This window comes from Aythya ferina, assembly GCF_964211825.1.
Source record: "Aythya ferina genome assembly, chromosome: 1".
In the NCBI taxonomy this organism is placed as follows: Eukaryota; Metazoa; Chordata; class Aves; order Anseriformes; family Anatidae; genus Aythya; species Aythya ferina.
Genome location: NC_140296.1, coordinates 193284452 through 193309782, shown reverse-complemented (window position 1 = coordinate 193309782; position 25331 = coordinate 193284452). Strand labels below are relative to the sequence as shown.

At 44.2% G+C, this 25331-nt stretch overlaps 1 protein-coding gene across 3 annotated transcripts in view; it reads left to right on the top strand.

Moving 5' to 3' along the window:
• The window catches only part of LHFPL3 (LHFPL tetraspan subfamily member 3), a gene marked incomplete at its 5' end in the record, with an annotated part of 249687 nt that extends 241371 nt beyond the window's left edge, over positions 1-8316 (top strand). For all 3 annotated transcript variants that reach the window (XM_084510542.1, XM_084510544.1, XM_084510543.1), the window contains one exon: positions 5405-8316. In XM_084510542.1, coding sequence (XP_084366668.1) covers positions 5405-5433 — 29 coding nt within the window. In that variant the 3' untranslated portion in view covers positions 5434-8316. The remainder of the gene's footprint in view (positions 1-5404) is intronic.
• Positions 8317-25331: the final 17015 nt, after the last annotated feature.

Below are 25331 nucleotides of genomic sequence, written 5' to 3'. Positions count from 1 at the left end.
GAACACAGTACTCGAGGTGCGGCCTCACCAGAGCTGAGTACAGGGGGACGATCACCTCCCTAGCCCTGCTGGTCACGCTGTTCCTAATACAAGCCAGGATGCCGTTGGCCTTCTTGGCCACCTGAGCACACTGCTGGCTCATATTCAGCCGACTGTCCACCATCACTCCCAGGTCCTTCTCTGCCTGGCAGCTTTCCAACCATTCCTCTCCCAGCCTGTAGCTCTGCTTGGGGTTATTGCGCCCCAGGTGCAGGACCCGGCACTTGGCCTTGTTAAACTTCATGCAGTTGACCTCAGCCCATCGGTCCAGCCTATCCAGATCCTCCTGCAGAGCTTTCCTACCCTCAAGCAGATCGACACACGCACCTAACTTGGTGTCATCTGCGAACTTACTGAGGGTGCACTCGATGCCCTCGTCCAGATCATCGATGAAGATATTAAAGAGGACCGGCCCCAGCACCGAGCCCTGGGGGACGCCACTAGTGACTGGCCTCCAACTGGACTTGGCTCCATTCACCACGACTCTTTGGGCCCGGCTATCCAGCCAGTTTCTAACCCAACGAAGCGTGCGCCAGTCCAAGCCAAGAGCAGCCCTGAATTAGTCCTCTCAGATACTAGAGATGCCCTTGTGCAGCCGTGAACTGAGCCTTCTGTGTGCAAAACAGCTTGGGCATCCTTTCCCTGGATGTTTAGAAATTTTTTGAGTGCTTCCACCATTTCGCACAGTCCTGGGAACAAACATTTCCTACAGCCATGCCCCTGGAGTTCAGCTGCTGCCACTAGCAAGATGCACAAGATACCACCCAGCAGGTCAAATAGGCCTTATCATCCCTCTCAGATCTAGTTTCATGGGGTTTGCATACTGAATTAGTTAAAACCTTGTTATTATTTATGTGATTTGATTCTGTTTTATTGCCAGGAAGCACTTCAGCAGAAGAGCTAGTTCATGTGCCCTTCTGTCGAGATGAGCTTCTCCTCTTAAACTGTATGGACAAAAACATCCCACTTCCAATCCCAAAGTTTTATAAAACTTTTAGCAACTCCTTGAGGTTTGCTGTGTGCTCTCACAGTCTCATTATCCCTGCGCTCCCAGACACTGTGAGGGGCTGCAGAGCCGCAGCTGCCAGCTTCTGCCTGCTGGCTTGCTAGGGGGAGGAGGAAACAGGCTCAGGTAGCTCTGGTGTGGACAGCTCATTTATCACATTTTGTTGGAAGATGCCGAATGGTAAAACACCAGGAAGGGAGCTGCTAGCAAAATAGATCAGGAATTTCTGTCTGTTCTGCCTTCCATTTCAACAGGGGAAACTCGATCCTTCCTTTCTGTGTCTACATTGCAGTGCAGCAGTAGGCATGGCTCACTCATCTCTTGACCACACATCTTCTTCCAGGACTGTCTGTGGGAAGCATCTCCAAAAACACATGCTAGGGTTTCAGCTTTAATCACCAGGACTCTTAGGTGTTAAGAGAGGACCTGATCTGCTGCCTGCCTGTTTACTGAGAGCATGATATTTGGGTGGTTCTCAGGGTGTTGTGCCAGGGGAGGTTCAGGCTGGCAATGAGGAGCCATTTCTGCTCAGAAAGAGCAGTCAGGCACTGGGACGGGTTGCCCAGGGAGGTGGTGGAGTCACCGTCCCTGGGGGTGTTCAAGGAGAGGTTGGACGTGGTGCTTGGGGACATGGGTTAGTGGTGGCATTGGTGGTAGGGGGTGGTTGATCTTGGAGGGCTTTCCCAACTTTAAGGATTCTCTGAATGCATAATAACACCCAAAAAGACCTGGGCAAAGGATGCATCAGGCAGGAAAAAGCACCCATGGCAGGTAAGCAAAGGAGAACACGTACTTAAAGAACCCCCTATTCCTCTCTCATCACAAGGAAAATAAAATATTGCTCTCAGGCAGCCCAAATAATTTTTGTTACGTGCTTTAAAGGAAGTATCTTCAAAGAAAGGAGAGGAGACAGGACACCATCTGCCCACTGCTGCTGGGCATTTTCCTGCATTTCATGCCTTTTAATTATACGCATCTGGCTGTTGCCCAGGACCTGACTGCACATTGCTGTTTGAGTTTTGGAGTGTAGTAGCTACAAGTGGAGTTTTAACATGCTTAGCATTGCACCAACCATGATGTGAACAACAAAACCACCTACCTGTGGTTATGAGGAGCTGACCCAGATCACAAGCAGAAAGGCAAGAACTCGAAGCACCTCATTAAAACCCCTTTTTGTTGGCCTACTGCCTGGGCAGCTGTTTTATCCAAGGTGCCTCAGCATTTTTATTTCCAGCTGCAGACCTTCAACAGCAATGTTCCTCTCCTCCTTCATCTCCTGCCACACACCAAACACGGTGCCAGTCTTCCAGAGCTATAATGCTGCTCCCTAGGTTAGAGAAATACAGGGGAGATGCTGGGAGCAAATCTCTGGTGCTTCATCACCCATGGGCTTCTGATAGCTGGTGTGATTTTGGAACAGCACTGATTTGGGTGTGACCATGAATGCCAGTTGCTCTTTAGTTCAGGCAACCACAGTAATTGTGTGTGTTTGGAGCCAGCGATATAAGATCAGCTCTTGGAAAGGTGTTACTTTCTAGGCTACCAGTCAAACAATCAGCAAAGATTGCATAAATATGTCTGGTGACAATTAGTGGGGTAAAGTGTTAAGTCTGATGGAGAGAAAATACATTCAGACCTGGAAGGTGTGCCTTTCTCTGTGTATTTGCTATCCATCTGACTGCCTTTACAGGAACAGCATGTAGGGGACTACCTGAAACTCAGTAGGTGTTTTATACCTTGGCAGGGAACAACTTCGAAATCTTATTATGTGTTTTCATCTTCAAAACAAAGACATATTGGTGGCCCCTCTGAAAATGTACATAAACATTAAAATGCTGTAAATCTTTCACAGGGTGACTGCACCCCAGCCATCAACAGAAGTGACTTCCCTAATTGAATGGCTCAAACACGAGTAAAAAATGCATTGTCAGGATGTCAGCCTCACAGGCAGCCTTCCAAGACTTTAAATAGAGAATTTAACAGCATAGTACCTAGGTGGTTTGGGCAATACAGCTTTCACAAAGACTGCTTCCATTAACTGATTTCTAGGCAACAGCCCTAGAAAAGGCCTGTGAGTAGCTCTAAAAAAAAGAAACTTCAAGAAGTTGAGAGCCTATGATGTGATACACACCAGGCTAAGGGATGCTGGATGTGAATGACTTATTTCTGCCTTATCAGCAAGCCACCTCTGGTATTTATTAACCTTCATTTCCATGTCTATATCACCTGTGTGCAAAATTTGTCAAAAGAGCTAATAAAGGTTTGAGCAACCCCAGTACTGTTACAACTCAAAGACTGCTGGAAATCCAATGAGCACTCTTAAGGATCTGAATAACACAGGCACACTGTTCCAAAGTCTCAAAAACGATCCCTCACTCAGCAAATAAATAGGTTGGAGATTCAGATACTTTCTCTTTCTTGTATTTAGCAGTGCTACTTGACTATATTAATAATTACCCTACTAATTACGTTAATAACCATATTAGTAAAAGACACTGAAATTCCCAACTTAGGCTATTTTAATAAATTTTGTTTATCACAAATACATGCATTTCTCATTCATTCTTTATCCTTCCTTTTTGCCACATTTTAAAGGGAAAAAAGAAACTCCTGGAGCTATCAATGGCATTTTTTTCTTTCAAAACTGGAAATTGTCGGTCCCATTATATATTCACATCCTAAGAATGTTTTTACCACAGCGAACACTATATTGCATATTCATTTTCTGACAAAAGGAAAACAGATCCATTCATCTTCAGCAAGGCCCTCCTTAAGCTCAGCTTATGCTTCTTGGATAATTTATTTCCTAGTTTCTAGTGTCAGCAGTATCAATTAAAAATGTCTTCTTTTTGAAATACATCTGGACTACAGATGATTGCTGAACACGTGTGGGCTATAACGAGTCAGAATTTTCCTGCCAAAACCAACTTTGCTTGAAAAACATCAATTTGTTGGAAGTTGATGGGGGAAGCAGGTGCCCAGGGCCCACATTTGGTGGTTAGACACCACTGGGCTCCCAGATCCATGGCACCACCAGCCCCTGCTTCAGGGCTTCATGCTCCCCGGTGTCCATGGTAGAATTAGCAGCAGGCCAAGGAGTCTAAGGAATCACTGGGGATAGGAGAAGATGGCTGGTCCATGTAACTTCAGGGGGAATAAAACATTTGTCTCTAACATGTTTAAGAGCTTCTAGTTCTGAAACTCTTAGTTCATTGCCATTTCAGAGTTAAATCCATTCTTATTCTTCTATTTTTACAAACATGGTTTCCCCAAGTCCTGAGTCCCAGCAGTGTCCCACAGTGGCCCCTGTGTTACGATGAAGGTTGTGATGAAGGTGGTCATCCTCTCCCACAGGCTGTGGGCTTGCAGGAGCTCTGACCACAGGAGACAACGAGGAGGCTGCCTGTAGAAGGACTACATAGCTTGGCACAAGCCATCGGGAGAATTTAGCTAACGGTGTATTTGCAGAGCTCATTTTGATCTGAAGAGCTCATTTTGGTGAAAGCCAAGCCCCGGAGTAGTCACATTTTTGCATTTGCTGGCACACATACATGCACCTGCAAAGCAGCACAGCTCCCGTGTGCTTGGCAGAGGTTGTTAGAGCACAGCCATCCCACGCTGAATGCCCGGAGAGCAAACAATGGTGAGAGCATGCACTTGTACATGTGTGTCTGCACACAGACCTTCTCATTACACTGCTGTTCCCATGAGCTGTCCCCTCCAGGGCTGATTTATGGGCAGTCACCTCCAGCAAGGCTGGGGGAGCCTTCCTCACCCTGCTCGCAGTGTAGCTACAGCCAGCACTGGCTGTCCTGCACACACTGCTCTGCGTATGGTGCAGCGAAACTGGATGGGGGGAGCTTCAGATTTTATGGTAGGCATTGGGTTGAAAACACCTCAGTCCTCAGTGGGGTCTGTTCCTTTGAAATTTATCACCATACGCTGTTTTATCTTGTTTACAAGTGTGGATTGTGTGCTCAGGGGAGTGAAAAATTATCGATGTGGAACAGGAACGTCAGGATTTTATCTTGATTCATGATACTCCTCCAGCGATTGTGATTCCTGCCCTGTATGCACTGTATCTTTATTTTCATATTGTTCAAACTTTAAATGAAGCAATCTGATTATTTTGACTTCACATGTTGATTCACTGATGAAAGATGATTTTTAAGAATTCCAGATTACAAATCATTGTCATAGCTGAAGATTAAACTTGCCATTTTCCCTGATAAATGGAAATACAAATAGCGAAGTGTATTTGAATATTGATCAGATGTTCAGCCTGAGCCAAGTACAGTATGAACATCTTTATGTTTGCTGGCAGTAAACCAGCTTCTCTCTTCTCTCTGTTTTGCACAGTCCTTCTAAGCCAATCCTCACTAGAATGAGCACAAAACAAACCGAATAACAGCTTTTGTACATCAACATTAAAATGGGAAGAAGCTTGGGAAAGGGCCTCCAAGAGAGAAGAACGCTGAAGAGAGCAAAATGCCTGATTGGTAAGCGCCACCTTCTAAACATAGATCAGCCAGACGTGGAAGTGATTTTTGGAAGAGAAATGCAATCATGGATTACACACCAGCTCATTAGAAACTGTTGCTGAATACAGCATCCAGAAGACATGCATGAAAAGTCACATTTGGGGAATAAATTAAAAGGGGTGTAGTTGTTGCTAGATAAACATATGTAATATATATGCATTGAAGAGGTTTGTAAATGTCATTTTTTTTATTCAGACGGAAAGCAAAAAGCTTTAAAACCTTTCACAGTAGAGAGGCAGTTAACTCCAGACTATTCCTATCCCAGTAGCCAAGAAGTTGATAGGACATCTCTCTTAAATTAGCATTTATAAATAGACTCTCTGAATGTTTCCATCTCCTAGTGGAAAAAGCATAACTTTTAATGCTATATTTCTGCACCTCATTTACTTCAGTGTATAATACGTTGACTAAAACTGTAAAGCTTCTCAATTTTTACTGCGTATGTGTTCCAATTAATCTATGTCTGTAACAAACTTAAGACTGGAAAATTATTTCTGACCTATATTCTAGTTCTATGAAGCATATATACTATAAGATATGTCTGACTGAATATCATGATACTATAATTTCCCAGGCAACATAGAATTGTTTGCATTTAAAGCAACAAAACAAAACCACTTGATTTCTTTTTCATAGGAAAAAAAGTAATTTACCCCTTAAATGTATTAAAGCAGCTGCTGGCTGTGAGGGCATTTCTGTTCTTTTCCTTGGTCTGCTACATAACCACTAAGAGACACCTCTGGCCTCTGTTATGCCGTCGGGCTAGGTGATCAAGTGATCCCTTCTGGCCTTCAGCTCCACAGGTAACTGAAGAGAGCAGGAGCTCATGCACACTGCCAGCAGCTCACACAGGGGCTAAGTGAGGGGCTCAGCCAACTCCCCACCAAATCCCCTCCTTTCCAAAGCCGGTGAGACACAGGGTATGGAGGCAGACCTGGATGCAACAGGGAGAAGGAGGGAGGCAGCAGCTCCCTCTCTGCTCCTCTCCGCTGAGCCCAGCACGGCACACATCTCCTCCTGGCACAGGACCGGGCAGCTCCCAGCACTTCTCCTGCCCCCTTCTGTGCATCACAGCCGAGTCCAGCCCCAAACAAGCACTGCAGTGCTAGTTTCTGACGATTTTTTAAGCCTGTTGCATCATTTTCTGGCTTTCAGGGGAAACAGCTAAAATAATCATTTGTTGTTATTGCTGATCCTAAATACCATGATACACTGAGGACATGAGTAAAGCATGGGTTAAAGCTGGTTTTAACTATTCGCTGCGCAACACAAAGTATTCAAGGATTTAGGCGTGAATCTCAGAAAACAAATTTCATCTTTGGTTGAAAAATTATCTTCAAGAAAACTGTCAATAAATAAATTCAAGGAAATAGGTAACTCTTTTATCTAATTACCAAGGTACCACTGTGGCTCTGCTTATTTTAGAAACTGAGCATTGATGTGGATGTCTGCCAAGTAAACTTATATGTGAAGCTGGGTAGCATTTAAAATAAAAGTAGTTTAATCTAAATCTGTTCTTGTAACTGTGTGTAGGAGACTCCCTTGAATTCTACAGGACCAGCATTAGAGCTGGTAAAAAAATCCCACCCAAATCAATCAGCCACCATAAGCATGATCCCAGCACCTGCTACTGAACTGAAGTGGGCCGAAAACCAGGTAATTTACACATGGGGATGCACGAAGTCATTAAGGTCCCACTTCAAACAGGTTTTTAAGTCTGTGATTAGCCCAACCAGTGTCATCTAGAAAATGCACATCCTAAAAAGCTGGGCACCCAGGAGTTCCTGTGAATGGTGTCTCAGCAAACCTGTCTTCATTCACAGCTCCTGTTGGTTCACACACACGTTGTCATCTCAAAAGCCTGTGAAAAGCTTTGCTATCTGGATGTGCCATTGTATCATCAACTTCTTTTGGTCTTTTGGTTTATGTCTATCCCAAATTATTGCAGTCATGGCACTTCTGCTGCGGCAGAAATCACCAAAACAGGGTTTCTCTGTAGTATATTATTTTGTTATGGACTACTATGTTTTGCACCATGGTGACTGTGTAACACAAAAGTCCTTTCTAAACACACAAATGTTGCAAAAAAAAAGTGTCATCACAAGACCTTGCAACCCTGCCAGGGCAGGTCAGTGAAAATGTACCATTTGTACCTAAACAGAAGGAAAGACTTACAAGGACATACATCACTAAATGTTGATTCAGTATGAATAGTATGTTTTACCTTTTAAAATGTTACTACTTTCCCATTCCACTCCATTGTAACTTGTCAACTGTATTTTTTTTTTTTAAGTCAACAAAGACTGTAAAGAAAACTGTTGAAATACCTGATTTTCTGTAAAAAGTAATAACAATAATTTTTGTTACTTCAAAGTATGCTTGGTATTAAAGTACCTAATAAAGTTCAACAATGAATTTTGTAGCATACTAAAATAAAGCGTGATAGTGCTTTTCTCCAGCTAATCTCTGGTAACAGCTACTCTTGCTGGAAACACTGTCCACCTCATAAAGACAATCCTGGCCACCTCCTACATGCCTGTGCCTACACAGATTCCTGAGGTATGCAAAGTCTGAGCAAAATCCAGTCCCTTCGTGAGGGCAGGGATTTGCGTGCATGCATCAAATTTACAGGCTAAGAAGGCTAAGAATTACCTTGGTGATAAGTCGTCTGCATCCTTTGGTACCTGACTGTACACATCTGGGCAATATAAAGCTCCTGGTTACTTTGGCATAAAGCTTTACAATGAGAGGAAGAAGATTGTAAGTTAGAACTTAGTTATAGTTAAACAGAGACCTGCCAGGTGTGTAGGTTGTTGCAGTCTTGTTCATTCTAACAGGCAATGCATTTCAGATATTCCAAAATAGCCTGGAAACCTCCAGAAAGTAATTTGGAGCACACAGTACAGCTCAGAAGCTGATTTCCACTAATTTCACTCCACGAAATTCCACTGAAGGCAAAATTCCTGGAGCCATCAAGAGCTGTCACAGATGTGCCTCATCCCAAAACCTGCACCAGCAAGAGGTACTTTGGTGTCAAGTGGATGCTGGATCTGTCTCCATGATGCTGATGCAGTGCTATCTGTGTTTGGGGTTGATCTAGAAATGATTGTGAGTGGGGTTGAATTATTCCCAGTCTCTGAGGATTTGAAAAGAAATAAGAAGTAGACAGGAAATAAATAAATAAATAAATAAATAAATAAATAAATAAATAAAGCTAGTTTATACATTGAAAACCAGCCATACACTGAGTCTCAGAAAGGAACATAGCTTTTTTTTCATGCACTGAAGTTTTACCTATTTCTCCTTCCCAGGGAGCTCTGCACAGCAGGGACAAGCTTGGCCTGTTGCTGCAGTAGCTGGCAATACCTGCATGCAGTAGCCATCGAGCCATACTTGCAGCCATTCCACACTGACCCACCATCCTCATTGGACTCTGTTAGAATTTTAATATGAGACTTTCAAAGAAGAAACAAAATTTTTCAAAGTAGAATTTTTAGTCTAAAAAATCGTGCTCTCCCTTTACATTGAGTAATGAGACACCACAAAGCTTCTTTGCTTTTGGAGTGGTTCCTACAGTGGCCACAAACCACTTACTGAAAACAGGGGTGCAGGACCTGCCTCCAAGTCTGAACATCAGCTTGGTCACCTGGGAAGGCAGTCTGGAAGAAAAGAGACTAAAAATCTGGGAGTGAGGCCTGACATTGCCTCTACAAACTGGTTTTAAATTAGCATAACAGTATGGGATACTACTCCTCATTCTGTCACGTGCAAGTTAGTTGTACATTAGCCTAATATAGCTGTAAGAATGATTAATAATGAATATGATTGAAGTATTAATAGTTAATAAATATGTATTATAATTATATTAATAATTATAGTCTATTTAATTACTATTATTAGGACAAATAGAAAATCAAGATTGTCAAAATCCTATATACTAGACTGAAGTCTCTTCAATATGATTACCGATTTAAATATATATATATATATATTTCCCCGTTTTTACAGCAGAAAATGATCTAGAATATCAGTTACATTTTTAGTTTTACAGAATCAGGATTTTCCCATAGGGTGTTGGCAGAGAAAAGCAGGAGCTTTGCTCTGGCTTCAATGTGTGCAGAAAGAAAGGCTGCCCCAGAGAGGGCCAGGCACCTCCTTACATCGACACCTCTCAAACACAGCCTTCTCACAAGACACAAGGCAAAGCATCAGGATGTCAGCACAAATGTCGGGCTTCAGGGAATGTAATCAGCACCCTGATTCTCTTTTATCTGACATTATGCCAACACAACGCAAAATTAGCACTGAGCTAGGTGGACGACATTTAGGTGTGAAAGGAAAGCTAGCTCTCCTCTCCATTTGCCTCATTTTTTCCACTAATAAAATGAACTTAGTTGGAATGTCACTGGAGTATTCCAAGGCTCAATTAAGTGTCTCACTGTATTTATTGTGTCTCTCAAATGGCAGTAGAAAAGATTGCAAAACAGTAAGATTCTCAGGCAATGAGCTGAGGTGGCTGGGGGCATCAAATTGATGGGAGTTTTCTGGAAGAGCTTTTAGGCTATCAGCTGCTGTACACATCATCAAGAAAGGAGCTGGTTTATTCTGTAGAGGTGAACTCCCTGGATACTTCAGAAGGATACAGGATAAAATCACTCAGCAATTCTGAAAGAGGTTCCTGGTTAATATGTGCTACCACTTTATTATTTTGTCCGTTGTAATATAATACAAAATTCCTCATTTACATTCCTTAATTAATTTTGCATTCAGTAATCTAAAAATTCTTCAGCCACGAGGTACCTTGGGGGTGCTGAAAGCAATGGAGAGGCTTTCCTGGAGCAGCACCTGGGAGCAGGGGATATTGAGCATATCTGTGCTGCCATCTAACGGCCAGCATCTTCGGGGGGACTGCCCGGCGCTTGCTGGCAAGTGCAGCTTTGCATTTGCATTTATGGAGATGAAGGGAGGAAAAACAGTGCATAGGTAACCTCCTGCGCCTCTCAGAATCAGGAAAAAATCAAGAGGCTGAACCGCTGGTGCGTTAGCTTACACTGGAGAGCTATCGAGTTTGACAACTTTTCATTTGAATTTCTAAAGACTAAAGAGAAGCCACATCTGGGTAAATGTGGATGAGAAGTTTGCCTAGCATCTGAAAAGCATTTTCCAATGCAGTGCTTCCCAGGGACAGGCTGCTGCATTTCCCAGCTGGGACAGACACTAATTCCCTTCTTACCTTCTCAGGGACCAAGTGGGTGATGGTGACATTGTCTTCTCTCTTGGCATATGACTTCAGCTCGGGCTTTGAGGTGCGCTCAGTGATGGTATATACAGCCTCTCCCTATGTTCACTCCAATCTCTTTATTAGAACATTTTTAGTGGATTTCTATTCTTTCTAGTTTGCAGATCTGTAAAAATTTTCCAGATCTTTCTAAATTTCATAAACACGTGACCTTGTAGGATACAAGGACTTGAATTCAACAAGTGATCTCTTGAAGATCCCCTGGAAGTCTTCCAGGCATCTCAGGCTGAAAATCTCTGTTCCAGAAATACTCCTTTGGGGATTCAGTTCACTCCTAAACCCCCTTTCCCAAGAGTTGTTAATTGTCACTGTTTTCTTCTGTATCCCTCCCTCTCTATCATTATTTCCCTTGTAGTGTTTTGTTCAACCCATTGAATACCATACCCAGAAAATACAATACTTTAAGCTTGGTCAGAGGAAAAAGATAATCTACTGGATCACACAGCTTAACATGAAGTAACCAGTCGTGCAATAGGAGACTCATGAGCATCTTCAGAGGTGACAGAACATGAAAGTGATCAACCCTAAAGGGACAGGACATTAGATTTAGGCCATCTTGGATGGCCTTTTCACCAAACACATTAAAATCTGATGAGACTATGGATTGCCAGGCTGGAGAATAAAGTCCCTGCTCCAAGAGGAACAAAGCAGGAACTCAGGAGGCCATTTGTACATTAACCATGAGCAAAAGTGTGCTGTGTGGGATGCAGGGAATGCAGGTAAAAATCTCAGATACTTAGATCCATGTCTAAGAGGGTGAGAGTTACAGCATCACAGAACATTCATGCATCTTGTCTGATCCTCTGCTCCAAGCAGAGTCACCTCCGGGGGCAGGCCTCTGTCCAGTCTGGTCTAATAAATGCCAGTGGTGAAGAGTACACAGTGCTTCTGAGCTCCAATGCTTAATTAGATCCATAAATGAGTCAATAATGAAGTAAATATTGACCAGGACAAGCTGATATTTGCGTGGCTCTACTCTCAAGGGAAACCATTCCCATGTCCTTACCGTACACTTTTAACTTGTAGATGTGTGCATAGAGGTCAAAATTTAATGTATTCATAGTGCTAACTTGTCACTGACATTGAGTTATATTTTTGCTGTACTTGGAGGGGATGTATTTCATTTAAGCTTACCCAACCTACCAAAGGGTCTTGTTTTGTTGCTTTTGTTGGTTTTGTGTGGGTTGGTGGGAGGGGTTGCTTTTTGTTTATTTTATTTTTAAAGTGACTTCCAAGCACTGCCAATCATGGTGGAAAGCAGGAAAATACTTAATATGTCTACTAAAAGTTTCTAAGCCATAAGACAAATGATCTCAAAGCCCAACTGTACTTAAATCTCATTATTTTTGAACCAGCCTCGTGTTATTTTATACCTTGATTCACTAGATTTTAAAACCAAGGACTGCAGTAACAAGCTAAAAAGAGCGCTCTTCCTGGGGTGTGGGAAAGAACACGCCAGCCAGATGTCGTCCCAGGCCAGAAAATGAAGTAGCGTGCAGAAGCGAAAACAAGCTGTCGGGCTGAGCTGCCTGATGCAGTGCCTGCTGGGCACCGAGCCAGGAAACAAACGCCTGAAGCAGAGAAGTTTCCCCAGTCCTTACTCCTGTTCTTTCCCTTTTCAGCATGCTTCTGCGAGGATTTTACAGAGGAGACTTCTGACCCGCAACCCGGCACTTAACTTGTCTTTCCCGTGTCTTCTCCTCTCCCCCAGATGACAGATGGCTGGTGTCAGCAAGAGGCTTTTAAGCAAAGGAATTTATAGAATACAACAGGAAGCAGAGGGAAACTTTAGCAACTGAATGATCATTACAAAAGGTTAAAGGAAGAGAAGCATTTCTGAAGACACAGTAGACCAGAAATGGTTTGTGTGCCCCTGTAGAGAAAGCCCCAGACCAACACTAATTGTTTGCAGGTTGTGGCAGCTAGATGAGAAGCCCAGGGATACCACCAAACTCCCCAGGGGAGCCAATGTTAAGTGAAGGCTCAAAATCACTGATCTGCTATAGTTTGTCAAGATCTGGGGGTCATCACAGAATGAATCGACAGAGAATCAAAAGGGGTTAAGCACCAAGACCCAGGACTTCACTGCCTGAGGTAAGGAGAGCTGTGGCAGATGTGTTACTAGAAAAATGTGTTTACTTGGTATGCTACAGCTATTAGAAATCAATATAATCATTTTCTTGGGACTGGTCAGTACTTTCACCTAGAAGATAAGCAGCAGTTACTCAAACCAGGTGTAACTTCTCTCTCCGTGGATCCCCACCCATGTGGTCTCACTAATCCTGGCTCTTGTGGTATGCAGGGATTAGTCCACCCCAGGGGCAGGCCAGCTCCATCCAGAACTACCAGTTGTCCCAGGATCCCAGTTATGTCCCCTTTACCAGACAGAAGCAGAGGAGTTTGTCCACTGTGCTGTCAGATCTCCAGCAGCTTCATCAAGCACTAAGCCCGTCATAATTTTGCCTGGGCTGTCTGACATGCTAAAATCCCAGACAAATCACCGAGGACACAGTGTCACAGTTGGCTTTTGTTGATCTAGGCATGTGCTACTGCTACTGCCCTGCTCCCATCAGCTCCCCTATGTCAGCACTAGCGCTTATGTATCTGCACAGTCAGCTGCACCAGCCAGCTGATTCAACCCTCTCTAAGGCCACACAGTTACCAGTACCAAAAAGTGCTCGGGGGTGCCACTATGGGGCCCGAAAGGGCAGCCCGCAGTAGCTTGGCATATTTAGTTCAGGAAACCCACACCACAACTGTGTGTGCAAAGTAAATCTGGTGCATCTCAGCTCCACGATGACACTTTGTGTGCACAGTCCGAAGAACCCACCCAGTGCTTGCACAGTAGATCCAAAGCACCCCAGGTGTATCAGATGTGAAGGGCACGTGCTCTGAAATCCACCTCTGTGTGACCACTAATTCTACCTCATATGCACAGGATGCAATGGACAACTCTGGCCACCTGGACAGCACACACCAAATGTGCCCAATGCTCCCTACATAGAAGAATTATCTCAGGGAAGGTCAGATCTATCTAGGGCAACAACAACTGCACCCATCCTTTTGTCTGCAACATCCCAAATTTCCTACCTTTACCTCCCTGTATACTCAGGATGGTCCTGACAGCAGAGGGGCTATTGCATCAGGGGAGTCTCATGCAGGTGAGTCAGCTGCAAATGCTATCCATGGAAGGGAAGAGAGATAACTTTAACTATGAAGCTTCTTAATCTGACAACAAAGCCTTCCATACATTTGGAAGTTGAAGCAATTCAGATAGACATATGCCAAAAATGTTTAAGTAGGAGGGTCATCCATTGTTTTTACTTGGGGGGCTGCCTCCATTTCAGAATTCAAATGAAGATCTGAGTATCTTCTTCAGTGAAGCAATGTTTGGCCTTGATCAAGGCATTTCTGTGTAAAATGGTTTGTGTGCAGAGACTGTGTATCACCACATGTAAAATCTAGGCAGCCCAGACAGACAGGCTTCAGCAAACCTTCCTGCTGTGTTTAAGGAGCGCTTGCCCCTAGCTGTTCTCTCCACCTCACTGCCAGGGGTTGCCAAGCCTGTCACGGGGCTTGCAGAAAGGAGTTTGCCACTAGCATATAAAATGTCTTGAATTGTCATAAACTGTCAATTAAAACAAGTATACCCAGGACCTGGCACAGAGGATTCAGCCTAATGATTCCTGTGAGCATGTAAGCTTCAGCAGAGGAGCTGGGATGGAAGAGAGGAGCCACAGCTGGAGAGAAGTAACTTAAACCAAAGGCAGGGGACTAATCAGAGTGCATTTGTGAGTGTCCTCAGATGGTTCACAAAGTGGTCTGGCTTTTAGCTGTCATAAAATGTGTTGTGTGAGTGTAGGATAATTACCATTAAATGGCTGAAAAAAAAAAAAAAAAAAAAAAAAAGTATTCCAAAGTTTAATTAGTTTTGTATGAAACTAGACACAGTTTTAGCTGAATCTTCCTGAGTGCGAATGAGTTTCAGATTCAAGGTTGGTATTGTTCATCATGGAAAGTTATGTATAGATATTAGCAACGTTACTTAAATGCTACGGAATGAAGAGAAATAAACTTCAGCTCACTGTGAGATACATGTATGTGCACTGCACTGAACGTGGTCTTACCCCAATGTATTTTTTATTCCCTCGGTTTTCATTTTATAGACGTTTTATTTCAGGAACAGGAACATTCATGAGAAACATGGGAATGGGTCCCAGAGAGAGGATATTCTCCCTTGTTTTCCTGTGTAATATAAGAGGAGGAGAAATGAAAACAATGAGCAGCCAAGCTGCACCCTTTTGCTCTGCACAACTTCCTGAAATTTCTCCTGAGCAAGATAAACTGTGCTACAGCAAAAAAAAACAGCTCACGGTTAAAATGGCATCTGTTAGTTGTGCTGCAGAACTCCAAAACAGTCGCATTTTCACCCCCATCTGCTTCTTTAGGATAAATTGCTTTGTTACCCAGGTGTATAGTTAGATATAAAGGGGCAATTTAAGACAAACGTCCTCCTAGCTTTTACTAGCCTCACCAGAGAAACAATAGAAGTCCTGTTTTAACCTAAGGAAGGACAAAAAGCACTAAAAGCTGCACAGGAAACAACCCAGGATTGCACGGGCTTGGGGCTGAATGTTTTGAAGGCTGCAAGCAGATGTCTCCCCGGGAAGCAGCAGAACCAGCTGCTCTTCGTTGCCGCCCTTGAGCAGAAGCCGACCTTCACCCGTGGCAGCGCGTGTGTGTCAGGGCCCTGCCGGCCCCGCCAGCCAGACCGACCAGGTCAGATTAACCAGTTTGAACCGCACGTTTGCAATAAGCCACGGGAACTTTCCTGAAGGGGATTAGCGAGTTCCCGCAGAGCCTGCCCTGATCTGACAGCGGCTCTGAGGGCAGCCCTGGCATTGGAGCAGCGACGAGCAGCTGAGAAGGGGGAACGTCTTCATCGGGCTCCGACTGAGAATGCCGCAGACAGAGCGGCACTCGGCATGGGGCATTGCCAGCAGCAGGTTTCCATTCCCAGCCCAGCTGCAGCTGCCCGTCACTGCCTCCGGCCAGTGCCCAGAGGAATAAAATCGGGGCGCTGCGTCACCGGGTCGGAGCACACAGAAGGCTCTGGCAAGGCAGCGAGGACGACCCGCTGACAGGGGCCCCGAGGGAGTTGCTAAACCCCAAAGACGATGACTGTCTGCAGTCTAAGAAGCTCTTCCCTTCCCCGAGTCTGGATCTGTTTTCACTTTAAGCCAGTTTTACATTCTGGACTGAACTGGGGTTTAGATGTATTTTATGTGGCCTACGCCACCCACTGTGTCTCATCAGGGATGACAGTTCCTGCCACAAGTAGTTTACAGCTCAAGAGTGACTGCAGATTCCCAGAGACCAGAGCAAAGCCTGCTCGCTTCTTTCTTTCCACGATTTTTCCCATGACTGGCCAGATCACTCGGCAGCTCTTAGGCCCCTTCCCTGCCTCGTGGCAACATCGGCTCCTCCATACAGGCTGAACAGGCTTTCTGCACTTTCTTTGGAGTCTGGAACGTCTTTATGAATCTCAGAGCTATGCAAAAGGTACAGGGAGCTTGTGCAACCCTGCTGGCTGCTGCCACCACCCAGGACAAGGGGCGATGGTCTGTGAAAATGACAAAGCGGGAGATGGTGGTGGCAGTGTCCAGAAGGAACCTCAGCAGAGGGTTGAGTTGTAGCAGCCACCACGTCTTGCCACATCTCTGCTCAGGGCACCTCGTTTTCTCAGACTTGCCGCTTGCATCCTGCTGCCACCGGTCTGTACAATTCCACAAATTAAAGGGATTTTGCTTGTTTGTTTGTTTTTCCTAGGTGAATCTAAGGGAGTTAGGAACACAATTCCCAAGACCTTCGCTTCCCCAGTCTGTCATCTACATGCAGATTACTGCTCTGTGTGCATACAGAGCATGCAGAGCTAGTACAGCACACGCCTTATTACCTTCTTGTGAAGTTCAGCAGTTTGCAAAGGCATCAAACAAAAGCCGGATGCAGCCTACGTCTCACCAGGAACTGACGTGCTACAAACCACGAGGTAGAAATCAAACATGACAGCTTCACCTCCTTGATAAAAACTGAGTGGTCTCTTTATATCTCATCCACTGATTAGAGATACGTGGCTTGGGACAGCAGAGCTGTAGAGGGACTAGTGTAATCTGAAATCCTATACATTTTTAACCTGCTCAGCCCTGCCCCCTTATAAAACAGGCATTTCAGCTGCTGTTTCTGTTAATTGGATGTGCTCTTAAATGTAAATGAGAAAAACCACATTAAAGCCTCTCGAGATTCCAGATAAGATTTACAGCTGGTATATATAAGTGAAATGTCACTCCGGCCAAAGGAATTGCTCTGTTCCTCCTTCTTCTGCCACTGCAATCTCTGAACTTGACCCTACATTTCCATACTCCCACAGCGAGTTTAGCGTGGAGTATAACACATTGCTGCAATCCCACCTCAGCAGCGGGGTGCTCACCTCCCTGGAGACTGGCACAGGGGTAGGCTCCCGTCTCAGCCTGCCCTTGTGCTGGCTCTGGCTCAGATTTCCTGCTGCTAAAACCCTTGCCCTTTCCTTGGGATACTTGCATGTTTAGTGGGCTGGAGGGAAAAAGAGACAGGGAGTGTCTCGCCTGGGTGGGAAGGGAGGCCTGAGTTCCTGTCATTTCCCCTGTGAATATTTCAAGATTTTTTTTTAGTAGAAATCTTTACAGGATGGGTTGGGCCATTTTATCGGAATTGCACCAGATTTCGGCAGGACGGTTTTCAGTGAGGTCCTTTCCCAACTGGGGCCCTGGGCCACAGCCTGAAGACATTGCTTCCCTGGAGCCGAGCACAGAAGATTCAGGCATATTGCTGGGAGGAGGAGGGACTGTTCGCTCTTCCTGGAGAAGAAGGAGAGGGTTTTGCTTTCATTTAAGAAATAAAACACAGACCTTGACTGGTGACAGGCCATATTGATGGTGCAAATCTCCAGGTCACCTGCATGACAAGGGCAAACTAGGAAAGGCTACAAGCTTGAGAGGGGATATAATTTGCTTCTGTCTCAGCTGTCCCTCAAAAAAAAAAGGAGTGACTCTGCTCACAGTAACAAATGACAACCCCTTCCCACAGCCACCAGCAGGCACATTTGACTTGATGTCCTTTTCCTAACTAGGTGATGCCTTTTTCCCAACTAAATATTTCTTCTGCCAGGGTTTTTTTTTGTTCCCCCAGCAGATCCCTGAGGGCTCACTGACCTTTTCCCCACACCTCCCATGTCACACACTTCATCACAGCACAGGCAAGCCTGGATTGCTCACGCTGGTACTCACCAGTATCCAGCTCATTCCTTTATAAGCACTGAGAGCATGAAGGCACTTGAAATTTCTAAACAGCCTTTGCTTTCCCAATCTCTCCCTTTTCAGCCTCACACTCCAAACCGAACAACAACCAGCTAAGCAAAGAGGAAATAACAGCTCCTTCCTACAACCCCACCCTCCCGCACAGGGAACTTGCCTTCTCCAGGGCTGGCTTTGGGCATGGGCCAGCGCTAGGGCTGCCGGGCATTCCCCGTCTGAGCTAGTGTTACTCACCTGTTGCCGTCAAAGTGAAGGAAAAGATTGGGAGGCAGATTATCTCAGCAGAATCCCAGGAAACTGCAGCAGGAGAGCAGCTCTGTGGCAGCTGAGATGGCTTATGCTTTTTTCTCTTCAAGCTGATTTATATAAATCCTCTGCATTTCACATACCTGTTCAGATTTCCTGGAGATTTTATGTGACTCATGACAGCACAGAGTAGACATAATGTCTCAATTTGGGATATTTTTAGATACAGCCTCTTGGGGAAGAGCATTTAAGGATGACATTATTGTTTGCTTGTTTTTTTCACTTGAGTGCCCCAAATATCCTCTAATAATCTGAATTCATCCCATCTGATTGATTGCACCATCTACAGTTTTGGGAAACAAAACTAAAGATGGCATTCAGAAAAGTTAGTTCACTTAGATACATATATTGTATTTGTTAAAAAAAAAAAAAAAAAAAAAAAGATTTCTTAATATGCAAGCATGAATGGCATGGACAAGAAGTGTTCAACTGTTTCAGGTTTCATGTGAGCTCAGGCACCCAGGCAGATGTGCAAAAGTAGAGGGTCTATGCCCTCGGAGACAGAACATGTTAGGGGAAGGGAAGGTGCTGTGTCAAAGACAGACTCTATCAGAGAGCACTTGTTTGAAGGGAAATACAATAAAGCAAAGAAATCAGAAGGGCTCCAAGTATTTTCAAACAGAAAAAAATAAAATAAAATTACCAAGAGGAGAGCTCAAATGGCAAAGGATTAGAGGATTAGTCAGCATGAGGGAGGGAGGGCAGGGGGAGGAATGACATACATTGGCAGGACTATGGAGCAGAAGAGGTTTTTAACCTCTACACTACTTTTACTGTACATCAAGGCCCCTACTTTCTGTTCCTATCTAAAATAGCTAAAACTGAATCCTGGGTGAGCTGAGTGAAGTAAGGCCACATCTTTTGCCAGGTCTTCCCATGGCCTGGTTGTTGGAATCCCATCGCTGCAGTCTACCTTCCTGCTGGGTGCATCTTATCTTGGTGCTTACAAAGCCCATGTGGGAGAGCAATACTGATCACTTCGACATTTTCTGGGCTCTCCCTTGCCCAGAAGTTTCCTGTCTGTGAAGATGCCAGAACTCCTTCTCCTGTTCTGCCCATAACTTGACACCTGAAAGGTCTGCCTTCCTGCTTGGGCAGCTGCAAAGAATTAGCCCAACTGAGGTTCAGTCACATTGTGAAACAGTGCAGAGACAATTTTTTTTCCCTTTTTTATTATTCAGTCCACTCGAGCTTCAGAAAACTCTTGAATTAAAGCCCTAAGAATAAGTGTTGAAATTGACTTTAGGGTCAGTGCTGCCTGTGGCAATCTTGTTTTTATTGGTGTAGATTTTTCCTGGTTAATAGTGTCCTGAGAGGTCATAATTTTATTTTTTCCTGCCATCCAGAGGTCCTTGGAATATCTTTGGTTTTTCACGTTAAGTTAAATAATTTCCCAAGACTTAAAAGTGTCTTTTATTTCCCTTACAGAAGACTATAGGTATTCTTTCAGAGGAATCACCTGTTTATTTCAGATGGTTTTGCTCCTTCGCAAATACACCAGTTGTCCCAATATCAATCTAAACAGCATTTTGTGTGTAAAATTTTCCTTTCCACTACATTTTCTGGCTGTAATGGTACTCACAGATTTTAAGTATTTGCTTAGACTAAAACATTTTAGAAAATAAGCTTTCTCTTCTGCTCTTTGGTCTTTTTTCTTTCACATTACTTCCAAGAGTTGTAACAATTCAACACTGGCCTTGAAAACTTCTGAAGTGTTCATAAGTTCCAGAAAAAAAGGCAAAATTATCAAACATTCCCCATACAAATGAGAGGTTTCTCAAGTAATTTCTATAGCATTATCCTTACAATCATATCTGGAAAGGACCTCAAAAAGTATCCAGCCCAATATTTTCCAAAGAAAGGATCAGCTATGCACTGTAGATATGATAATCTCTTAGCCAGTTTCAGCAAGGACAATTACTTTTGGATGACCAAGTCAGAAAGTATTTCTCGCTGGACAAAGTGGCAGATTATTTATTTATTGCCCTGTCGCTGATTATTTTTACTAGTTCTCATGTTTCATTTGCAGAGTGGGCTGGAATTTGTCTGAGGTGGACTGAATTATTCCTGCATACAAAGGGATTTGGTTTCATGCCTGGCAGGAAGCAATATAAGCTGCAAAGAAAACCTCCCAGTGGAGGCAAAGGCAACCTTGCTACTTCTTCCACTGTCTTCTTCAATAGTGAACAGCGTGCACACCTCCACCTGCCTGTCAGCCTGCCAGGGCTGGTGTACAAGTCCACCCCATGGTCTGTTCCCTTCCCTATCCAGTCTGCCATGCTTTCAACCCAGGGCATGCTTGCCCTTCTCTGGGGACAAGGGCTAGCACCAATACAAACCTGGCTCCAAGGATCATTACCATTATTAATAACCACAAAATAAAAGCAAGAGACAATGTACTGGACAGAGAACAAGATGGAGAGAAGTGCAAGTCATCCTAATGTCATAGGGAAAGGCTTTGTAGTGATCCCAGACCTGCTTGCCATCCTTCTCCTGACTGTATCCACCCTGATACAGATCACCTACAAACAGAAAACACAAAGCCCTTTTTAGTCGTCCATCGCTTTACAGGAAATAAATAATGGCAGAGTCACTCAGTAACACATCACAGAAGTTGTGCTAATTGCTTTCACTGAACCTCCAGGTTTCCTTATCAAACCTGCCAGGCTGAAACACCCGCAAGTCTATAAACCAGTAAATAATTAGCTTCAAAATCCTCCCTCTTGCATCCCCTAATGCCCCTTTTGCCCACAACGGGGAACAGCCAGAAACACGCAGCTGAGCAGCAACTCTCAGGCTTTCTGCCGAGAACCCTTTCTCTCTCTGTGCCTCCTTGAAGTTCGCTTTAAATCAATTTAACACTTAAAAGAACAAAAATGAAGATATATAAAACCGGCTCGACAGAGGCAGCTGGGACATCCAAGCCAGGCGGGCTGTGCTCCCCGCCCCGGCAGGAGCGGGGCCCGCTGAGGCGGGCCATGGCAGGCCGCCAGGGCGGGAGGCCCACATCGCGCTCCCTCCTGACCTTCAAAGCGTCCCCGGGAGCCTCAGCTGCTCACTGGGGCTTTCCGCCTGAGGGCCCCACGTTTTAAATACAGTGTTTTTTGTTGGTTTATTCATTTATTTATTTATTTGGTAACGCTTTTGCATTTTTATTTCTCCTTTGAAGGAAGGCGCTGAGGGCTGGCACTCGGTGAGAGCTCCCGGCTGGAGGAACCGCCGCCCTCTGAAATGCCTCAGACAGGTCCTGCGAGAAACCACGGCGAGATGCTCTCCTTCCCGAGAAACATCTGCCTTCACTCGCTCCCCTCTGTGGTTTAATTAAAGCATTTTGCACACAGCTTGCAGTTCTGCCACTTTCTGCAGCAGAAACTCTGTCAGCTCCAAGATCTTGCCTTAGGAGTGCGATGAGCTCAGGTGTTTGCCCGGGCATCAGGGCTCACCCCTCTTTTTAATTTTACCAGGTTAAACATGCTTTAACGCGCAAAATCTCCTTAATGAAGCTGTGCATTCTTTGCAAACCCAGCTCTTTCAAGACCACGCGAGCACCTTATCTTTTCAATTATCTTGTTTTTTGACAGAGCCCCAATACCTGTCTGTGAGAGGGTGTTTACACAAGAAACACCAGTCCTCAACAGGCTTCTCAGTCCTGCCTCAGAACAGTCACTGCAAGCCTGCAGTTAAGGGTGGTGAGTGGGGTTTTGCCCTTGGCAAATAGTTTGTGTGCTTACCTAGGCCTTGCCACCATCTTTTCCATCATGTCGGTGTGTGCAAGTCAGAGCTGACTGGTTTATCAACACAGAGAAAAAGCTGAAACACAACCCACACAGCTGCCTGCTCGTAACACAGAAACACGCTTAATAAGCAGCTTTCATCAATCATTGTTGCCTGGCTTCCAGCTTGTCCCCACCGGCAGATGGAAACAGAACAGCAGGTCTCTCCATGAGTCCTTGCTCCTTTCTGAAAGGTTTCCCTTCCCTCCAAGAGCTGTTTGGTAGCAGGGACTTCCTCGGGAAACCCAGCAGTGCAGGGCAATAATGATAGTCTTCGCATATTGCTATTGATATGACTCCTGCAGTGGTCATCCTCCTTCACACCTTCTCTGTTGCTGCCTTGCTATGCCTACGTGACTAGGATGCAGAGGGGTATTTGGGTGCTTGAGACACTCCTGTGCAGCAGCAGAGAGTTAAAGAACTAAGGCCAGAAGAACTGCATCCCTCTGAGGCAGGCGGAGCGCTGAGCCAGCTGCATGCCCTGCCCCTCAGAGGTTTTACCCACACTCCATAGCTCTGTGTATACAAATTAAAATTAACTTATTAAAGTAAATTAAACCTGTCTGAGACCATTCTCTGGCACAGAATGCCCCACACCCTTACTATTGAAGTCTCAGCCTCCAAAGCACTGTGGCTTCACCAGGCTGCCCACTGGGAATGGGGCCTGGCACGTTTTAATTCCCAAATCATACTTGAGCATCGTTTGGGAGATCATGTTTGCCTCAGGCCAAAACCAGGCCAGAAGCTACTGTGCTGGTAAAGATGATTTATCTCCACTACCCAAGAAACCTCCCTGATGCTGTTTAGTTTAGTGGTGTTGACAAAGGACATTTGTCCACTCAGATTTACTTCCCTACTGGACTGTGAAGCCAACAGAGGTGAGATTTCACCCTAAATTGCAGGGGGAAAGGGGGGGGGAGGGTGTTAACCTGCTAATTCATCGTCCCTAACACAGAGAAAAGATTCCCATGGAGATAAATTATTTGTGGAATTCTCAGATGAATTTGAGTTTAAAAAATCCCATTTAATCTATCAGTGTGAGCAAATTTACCATGCCACAAGACACAGTTCTATACATAAAATATCCCATCTGGCTTTCTCCATGTTTGGGACAAACAGCTGGCACAGAAAGTATGTTACTGACATACACTTTGTTTTATTTTTTCCAGAAACAAGTGCTTGAGAATGCAGACCTGCCACAGCAGATCAGAAAGTGGTCCATCTTGCTGCGTGTTCTTTCTGGGCACTGCTCAGTCCCTTTAGCAGTTCTCTGTGCATGTGACTCTGCTTTCGGAAGAGGGAGCATCAGCCCTGCAGAAAGCAGTCAGCCATTAGGAAAGTCTGTTTCCAGCTGAGGCACAATTTGTCCTTTGAAATAAGGCACAATGTTGGTAAATAGGTCTTCTAGCAAAATCCTCTAAACAAGCTATTTCTACTTTACTTCTAACAGAAGTACATATGCTCAAAGCACTGAATGTTGAGAAAATGAAATGCTTAAGCTTCTTTTAATAATTATGGGTTAAATTTTTAATTATTTTGATAGCTATTTAATCAGTTAGTATGAGTTTTCAAAGAAGTGCTTTAAAAACCTGAAATTAAAAAATAGTCACGGAACGTAAGAAGGACTGAGTCTTCACTGCCTTGTATACGGCATACCTTTGATTCTAAAATATGCTGCCATATCACTATTAAATATCCTTCTGTATACTAGTGATTACACAGGTATAAAGACAAAGAGAGTTAAGGCCACTGGAACATCACAAGTCCTCCCTTGTCCCCATGCAGCCTTCCATCCTGTACACTAATTGCATTTTGCATAGGGCTGAGACATTTTGCTGAAAAACTTCTGAGGGAAGTTGTTTTAATAAACAGATTTAATTTTTAATAAGGATGCTAAGAAGGTTGTTAAATGCTATGGGCAGGCAAACTGATGGCATGAAAACTAAGAAAATACACATAAACCAAATACCCCCTGGTATTACAGAGGGGGAGAGGAGTGATTTTCAGAGGGATTTGGGCAAAACCCCCAATTATTAAGAAAAGCACCAAATGACTAACACTGACTCACTGTTTTGGCATGATGTACCTAGGTTTCCTACTGTTATTTATAGTTTTGTTCTTGTCTGGTTATGACATGCTGTCAGTAGATGAGTAGTTTGAAATGTGTTAGCCTGGGGTCCAATAGTTCTCTTGTGCCATTCAATGTCCTATAAATCTTCACTAATTCTATTTCCTTACATAACCCAAAATTCAGTTACTCATTTTTCTCCTGCACCCCACATAATCCCCATAGTCCCTAAAATTTGACTTGCTAACACAAGTGGAGTTCAATTTATATGTTTCTTTCTGCATTAGCTGTTCTGTCCTGTCTCTTTCTGACTGCTTGCTCCAGGGAGTGCTTCTCCTTCTTATCCTTGAGCAGGGTGGTAGGAACTGGAATCTCATGTTTTGTCTTGCAAATCCACAACTGAAGAACCAAGTTTCAAGACACTTCCTTTGACAAGGAGACATTTGGGCCTGTGTTTATAAAAGTGGTCAAGAACTTCAGGAGCTATTTTTATGCCTAAATCCCACAGATTTTTTAAAGGAATTGAGTGCTTACACAACTTTTTCAATCTATGCCCCTCTTTCAACATAAAATATAAGCAGCTCTTTTGCCACTCTAAGATATCCAGTATACACAAGACTTAATAAAGAGCATTGGTATGTTTTATTTCATCTTAAAGAGAATAGAAAGGTACTTATATGAGAATGAATGAGTTAAAATGGAGATAAATGCAGGAAAATAAAGTTACATGTTAAAATATATAGTTATACAGAGCATTATGTCTACACAGAAAGGATAGCTGTGCCTAGACTTAGGGAAAATGGAAGAAAATTACCCACCTGCACAGTACCTGGCAAAAAATGGTGAAAATTGATCAGCACAGTACCTGGCCAAAGCATCTCCCTTTTGGCCAATGTGCCTGCATTTCTCTTCCTGGGAAGTTAAGGAGAGAGGAATGGGGGACATTTAGC